Here is a 7,726-nt window from a genome sequence, read left to right as displayed (position 1 = left end):
GTACAGTGAAGCCTTTAAACGTTATTATTATATTATTATTATATTTTACTATTTTAGAGATTTATATTTCTCTTTGATTTTAAATTAAATGTTTAATGGGAACACCCATATTTTTCTATCCAATCCATATTATGGAAGCTCGTCTGTAGATATGTTGAGGTTGTTGCTTGGTTCGGAATTCTCGCGCCCGCGTAACATCATTACTGTCATCGGCATCTTGGTTCCCGGAGTCCTAGTACCTCGCCATGGCCCCTGGTACTCCCTGGTACCATCTCGTACGCCCCTGTACACCCCTGTTCTCCCTTATAACCCCACGTACCCACTCCTACCGCCTTTTAGCCAACCGCAGTCTCATTCTGCTTAAACATTTATCTGCGGCCCAATCGCACTCGTATGTGTGTGTGTGTGTGTTTGGGCGTGGCTGGAGTAAGGCGGGTACCAAATTTAATGTCACAAACTTTTGATGTGTTCTAATTTATATACAAACATACAAAAGGACAGATATATCAGACTAATATCAAAGACTTCTTCAAAATTGTTAAAAAAAAAAACCTACCTTTTATTTAAAATAAATAAAACCAATTAAGATTTTTCTAAAATACATTTATCATAAAAACACCTTTATTTTTAAGGAAAGTGTATTGATAATTCGTTGTAGAATAATTTATTATTGGGGGTGAGAATAAAGCTTCTTTATGCCCCTCGCCCTGGCCATGAATCGTTAAAGTAAATTTGTTTTCACGCTTGATGGCGAATCGCGCGACCCCCTGGCCCCTTACCCCCCTCCCTACCTCCCCAGTTATTACCCCTTATAAACCCCCCAACCCCAAAGCCCCTATATACGCACTTACTTTTCTTGCATTGAACATTTTTTGAGCGAGTGTTCTTGTTAATATTTCATATGTCATGGAAAGGAGGCACCGCTCCCCCACAGCCACCTCATCAGTCTCTTCCAGCCTCTTCTCGTCCACCTTTCGATTCTCCCGAATATCCTTTTTTCCCGGTAAGCGGCCACAACTCTTAAATCGCTTGCGTTTAAAAATTTGATTATGTGACATTTTCGCTGAAGGTTTATTTTTTTCTCCACCTTTTTTTTGGGGGGGGGGGGGGGGGGTTTTGCGTGAAAAGCGTAAAGGAAAAGTCGAAAAAGTTAAAAACCGAAACAAGGAGGAAAAAGCGCCGCAAATTAAATTTGTACAAAGATTCAACATATTTGGTAAGGGCCCTGGCTCCACAGCCTGTGGTAATTTCATTTCATTTTATGAAGGCTTTTCCGATTTTTTTTGGCATTGAAAATAAAGGTTCATAATAATTGAGCATTTAAATACTTTTAACTTTAAAATATTTTTAAAATATTTAGATGAAAAATAAAAATGTTCAAGTTTCAGATTTGTTGATAAGGTGATTTGATAAGGTGTTGGCTTAAATGAATATTTATTAAATAATGAAACAATGTAACTTTATTTAATTTAAAGTGTTTTTTATTTAATTTGTTTTTTTGGTTTGAGGTCCAACAGTGCGTATGAGTGATGCCTTTAGGAGGGCAGTTCGTGTGTGTGTGTGTGTGTGTGAGGGTATTAAGCGACTTAAATCGGCTTTAATGTCCTTCTGCCCTCCAATCAACAGAGACTGAGGGTCTGAGGGTCTGAGGGTCTGAGGGTCCTGGGATGAGACTTTGGGGAGCAATTGCGGATTGTTAGCATTTTTTTGCGTTGTTGTCGCTTTTGTTTTTATGCATAATTTATGCAAAATATCCAAGTACAAATTGACATTAATCAGTATGCTTTATTGACTTGCCGCTGGTCGGTCACTGGCATAAAGAATTGAGGAGATTGCGAGTCCTGCCGCCAGGACACCCATTGGCCCATTGGCGAAATGTCAAAGTCGGGGGATAAAACTCGGCTCTGCAAAAGGCACGCTGACATTTCTGGTTTTGCTTCGCTTAGTCCCGACCCGACATTCCTATTACTTAATCAAGAAATTCCGTTTGCCTTTGACTCTACCACAGAACTCTGTGCCTTGCCCCTGCCACCCTCTCTCCGTCCTGGCACTGTGTTAATGGCCCTCGATCCCATTGTGGCCTTTGGCACGTCCTGGTTTTGCGGGCAAGGGTATCGCCGGCGAATTTCGGCCTCTAGCACACCTCAATTATTAATTTTTGAAGGTTTAATAAAGAAAAAAAAACCAACACATGATAACTTCTATTAAATCTGAATCAAAGAATATATAAAATTCAAAAGATAGTCCTTAATTTTATACAATATTTTCCAAAAGTCCCTTTGCCTCTCCACCCAAACAGCGTATCCTGACATTCGTTTCCGTGCAATCCTTGCCGTTCGCCCATCTTTTGTTTTGTTGATAATGAAAGTGACTTGACATTCCGCCCCTTGTGGCTGGCAGTTGTATTCGCTGACCTCTAACCCCAGCCCCATACCACCTGCCCTTCCCTTTCTACCTTCCTACCGTCTCCCCTTCCCAGTTACCAGCAGCCGGAATTCGCAATAACCGTTACCACACAGCGACAGTCCATTTGACCCCATACCCACAGAAGAGCCAACTCCCCCCGGACCAGCGTCTCCGGATGGACATTTGAAATAAATTCCCCCCAAGGAGCGGTAGGTGAGCGGAGAGTCATAAAGCCAAATACATTAAATTAGCCAAAGAGCTACAAACTGGCCAAGATAAACCCAGGCCTTGGGATCATATTTGAAACCAGCGATTATCTCAAGGGTGCTTTATAATATTTCTAAAAATATTAATACAAAATTTTATTTTCAGATTTTCCACAAGGATCAATATTGGTTGAGATATGGCCTCCACAAGGGGCCATTTTTGCATCCCCATGCATTTTCGCACTTCGGAAGGGGGTCTATCAGAAAAATTTGAAAAAAAATGGATCCAAAATTTTGTTTCCAGATTTTGATGCAGATTTATGTTGAATCGATCCAGTAATCGTTTAAGGTAATCCGCTTGAGAATCGGATCAATATTTGTTGAGCTATGGCCTCTACAAGGGGCCATTTTTGCATCCCCATGCATTTTTGCACTTCGGAAGGGGAATCGTCAGAAAAATTTTGAAAAAAATGGATCCAAAATTTTATTTCCAGATTTTGATGCAGATTTGTGTAGAATCAATCCAGTAATCGTTTAAGGTAAACCGCTTGAGAATCAGATCAATATTTGTTGAGCTATGACCTCCACAAGGGGCCATTTTTGCATCCCCATGCATTTTCGCACTTTGGAAGGGGGTCTATCAGAAAAATTTGAAAAAAATGGATCCAAAATTTTATTTCCAGATTTTGATGCAGATTTGTGTAGAATCGATCCAGTAATCGTTTAAGGTAATCCGCTTGAGAATCGGATCAATATTGGTTGAGATATGGCCTCCACAAGGGGCCATTTTTGCATCCCCATGCATTTTCGCACTTCGGAAGGGGGTCTATCAGAAAAATTTGAAAAAAAATGGATCCAAAATTTTGTTTCCAGATTTTGACGCAGATTTATGTTGAATCGATCCAGTAATCGTTTAAGGTAATCCGCTTGAGAATCGGATCAATATTGGTTGAGATATGGCCTCCACAAGGGGCCATTTTTGCATCCCCATGCATTTTCGCACTTTGGAAGGGGGTCTATCAGAAAAATTTGAAAAAAATGGATCCAAAATTTTATTTCCAGATTTTGATGCAGATTTGTGTAGAATCGATCCAGTAATCGTTTAAGGTAATCCGCTTGAGAATCGGATCAATATTGGTTGAGATATGGCCTCCACAAGGGGCCATTTTTGGATCCCCATGCATTTTCCCACTTTTGAAGGGGAATCATCAGAAAAATTTGAAAAAAATGGATCCAAAATTTTGTTTCCAGATTTTGATGCAGATTTATGTAGAATCAATCCAGTAATCGTTTAAGGTAATCCGCTTGAGAATCGGATCAATATTGGTTGAGATATGGCCTCCACAAGGGGCCATTTTTGGATCCCCATGCATTTTCCCACTTTTGAAGGGGAATCATCAGAAAAATTTGAAAAAAATGGATCCAAAATTTTATTTCCAGATTTTGATGCAGATTTGTGTAGAATCGATCCAGTAATCGTTTAAGGTAATCCGCTTGAGAATCGGATCAATATTGGTTGAGATATGGCCTCCACAAGGGGCCATTTTTGCATCCCCATGCATTTTCGCACTTCGGAAGGGGGTCTATCAGAAAAATTTGAAAAAAAATGGATCCAAAATTTTGTTTCCAGATTTTGACGCAGATTTATGTTGAATCGATCCAGTAATCGTTTAAGGTAATCCGCTTGAGAATCGGATCAATATTGGTTGAGATATGGCCTCCACAAGGGGCCATTTTTGCATCCCCATGCATTTTCGCACTTTGGAAGGGGGTCTATCAGAAAAATTTGAAAAAAATGGATCCAAAATTTTATTTCCAGATTTTGATGCAGATTTGTGTAGAATCGATCCAGTAATCGTTTAAGGTAATCCGCTTGAGAATCGGATCAATATTGGTTGAGATATGGCCTCCACAAGGGGCCATTTTTGGATCCCCATGCATTTTCCCACTTTTGAAGGGGAATCATCAGAAAAATTTGAAAAAAATGGATCCAAAATTTTGTTTCCAGATTTTGATGCAGATTTATGTAGAATCAATCCAGTAATCGTTTAAGGTAATCCGCTTGAGAATCGGATCAATATTGGTTGAGATATGGCCTCCACAAGGGGCCATTTTTGGATCCCCATGCATTTTCCCACTTTTGAAGGGGAATCATCAGAAAAATTTGAAAAAAATGGATCCAAAATTTTATTTCCAGATTTTGATGCAGATTTGTGTAGAATCGATCCAGTAATCGTTTAAGGTAATCCGCTTGAGAATCGGATCAATATTGGTTGAGATATGGCCTCCACAAGGGGCCATTTTTGCATCCCCATGCATTTTCGTCAGGAATCCCCATGGAATCGTCAGAAAAATTTTGAAAAAATGGATCCAAAATTTTATTTCCAGATTTTGATGCAGATTTGTGTAGAATCAATCCAGTAATCGTTTAAGGTAATCCGCTTGAGAATCAGATCAATATTGGTTGAGATATGGCCTCCACAAGGGGCCATTTTTGGATCCCCATGCATTTTCCCACTTTTGAAGGGGAATCATCAGAAAAATTTGAAAAAAATGGATCCAAAATTTTGTTTCCAGATTTTGATGCAGATTTATGTAGAATCAATCCAGTAATCGTTTAAGGTAATCCGCTTGAGAATCGGATCAATATTGGTTGAGATATGGCCTCCACAAGGGGCCATTTTTGGATCCCCATGCATTTTCCCACTTTTGAAGGGGAATCATCAGAAAAATTTGAAAAAAATGGATCCAAAATTTTATTTCCAGATTTTGATGCAGATTTGTGTAGAATCGATCCAGTAATCGTTTAAGGTAATCCGCTTGAGAATCGGATCAATATTGGTTGAGATATGGCCTCCACAAGGGGCCATTTTTGCATCCCCATGCATTTTCGTCAGGAATCCCCATGGAATCGTCAGAAAAATTTTGAAAAAATGGATCCAAAATTTTATTTCCAGATTTTGATGCAGATTTGTGTAGAATCGATCCAGTAATCGTTTAAAGTAAGAATCGGATCAATATTGGTTGAGATATAGCCTCCAGAAAAGGTCACATTTCCATCCCCATGCATTTTCCCACTTTTGAAGGCATCTTTCAAGGTATTCCCAAGGAAAATCTTGCTAATAGATCGGGTGAAAATAGAAAGATATATATAGACTGCTATAGACTGCAGTTTCTGCTGTTACTTGCTTTATTAAGGAAGCTGGCATACATAGTTGCACTGATAAGAGTAAATTGTATTTTTGAGGAAAAAAAACGGAAGGAATTCCTTAAAAATACTACTCCCTTGACTCCGAGGAACTTCTCGGAGTAACCACTTAGGGGCTCTGTGGGTCTCACAGCCCACCCTCGCCTACGTAGGCAACCACTGAGTCTGGGACAGGAGTGGAAGTGGTGGAGGCGGCATCGGCGGTGGGACTAGCCGTCTCAGCTGCGAACGCTCCCGGGAAGTTGTCCAACTTGTGAGCCACGTCCTTCACATGGCAGCACTGAACCAATCCGTATGCCGGAAACTCACGGAGCTTGGCGAACAGCGTATCCTTCAGCCAGGACACTTGATGGCACATCGAGGAACAAACTTCGGTGGCATTAACGCTCTGGAATGGGATGGAAAGTCAGAGTATTCTTAGCAGGAAAATACGAACACTTACGAAGGGCGAATTGTGGCCAATTATTACGAACTCGTCCTGGTCCCCTGCATGTCCTGTCGGCTTAAGGGAGTAGACGTGGGCCCAAATGTAGGCGGGTACCGGAACGGAGCCGGTACCAGGTGCTTTCGGCTGAATCACCAGATATTCGGTGTAATTCATGCAAGGATTCGTCGAGGTCCGCGGCAGATGCAAGGTTCCGGAAACGCCAAGCCGAATGTCGAACTGGGTTCCCGCCTCTGTGGCAGCTCGCAGGGCGTTGAGCCAGAGCTTCCAGCTACCAGTTCGCAAGTTCTTTAACCAGATGGTATTGAACATGTCCTCGTAGCCGACCAGAGCCTTTCCAGCCGATTCGTCCTGTACCAGGTTTCTGTATTCAAATATCCCGTTGCCGAACAATTCGGACAGGTGCCTTTCCTTGTCCAGATACGTGTCAATGTCATCCTGACTACTCAACACAAGTATTGATTTTATATTAATTATTAATTAAATATATGTATTATTGAAAACGTACCCGAAGTTCTTAACTAGATTCTTCCGATAAGCCACGCTAATGTCAAGTCCCAGGTTGTTCAGCTGCCCTGCTTGGCTCTATATACGAATGGAGAATCATTTAAAGTGTTAAATACATACCCTATAGTATGTATATACTCTGGGAAGGTTATCAAAATATATATAGAAATACCTCCTCGATTATTCGCTTTCTGGTGGAAAATGAAGTATAGCTGATGTACTTGAGCTGGGCCTCCAGAATATCATAGCACATGGCAGCGTTCTTAATAGTGCCCTTATCCTGGAAGTCGTAGCCCAGCACGAGGGTCATGTAGTTGCTACACTCCGGTAAGCTGGTGCGACTCTCAAACATTTGAGAGACTCGCCCCTTGCAGTTAACTTCCAAATTTCTAGCTCTTTCAAATTCACCATTTAAACGGAAATAACTTGAATCACATTTTAACGTAATTTGAGGGTCAGCACTACTATATTGACGATCATATCCATTGTAACTGCATATGTAAAAATGCAAAATAAATACTATAAATAGTTTTTTATATTAATTAAGTCAATATAAACTCAACTTATAATTCATGTCAAATCCACTGCCACAAAAAATATTAATTTCCTCCCCTTCTTCTCGTTCGTATGAGCCGGAAGATTCAGACAGAAGTAGCTTCGACCCGAAACTGGTGGTTACAACGGGAGGATTGCTGGTGGATTTGAGCGAGCATCCTGCCAATGCTCGCTGCGGCTGGCCAGACAGGACGAAAAGGCTCACTAGTATGGTATATGGTAACCGGACCATCGCGACGACTTTTATTCACAAACTGATACTGATTGAATGGCATGGCGAGAGGCTTTTTATAGCCCAAAGGAACTGCTGATGGAGCGATACGGCTATCGCTGTATGGGATTGCAACATTGTACCCATTTGCATGTGCCTATATACATATGTCCGGCTTAATCTTCGCC

General features: G+C 40.9%; 1 protein-coding gene across 1 annotated transcript; it reads right to left on the bottom strand.

The window, feature by feature from the left end:
- Nucleotides 1–5,777: 5,777 nt before the first annotated feature.
- On the bottom strand, nucleotides 5,778–7,597 carry LOC108128744 (uncharacterized). The gene is made up of 5 exons (XM_070280034.1): nucleotides 7,336–7,597; nucleotides 6,945–7,263; nucleotides 6,774–6,850; nucleotides 6,263–6,707; nucleotides 5,778–6,208 (listed from the first exon to the last, which is right to left on the bottom strand). The coding sequence occupies exons 1-5, from the start codon at nucleotides 7,557–7,559 to the stop codon at nucleotides 5,948–5,950; spliced, it is 1,326 nt and encodes a 441-aa protein (XP_070136135.1). The 5' UTR covers nucleotides 7,560–7,597; the 3' UTR covers nucleotides 5,778–5,947.
- Between the last annotated feature and the right edge of the window lie 129 nt (nucleotides 7,598–7,726).

Source organism: Drosophila bipectinata, chromosome XL, assembly GCF_030179905.1.
Source record: "Drosophila bipectinata strain 14024-0381.07 chromosome XL, DbipHiC1v2, whole genome shotgun sequence".
NCBI classification, from domain to species: Eukaryota; Metazoa; Arthropoda; class Insecta; order Diptera; family Drosophilidae; genus Drosophila; species Drosophila bipectinata.
This window is presented reverse-complemented; position numbering and strand designations above follow the sequence as displayed.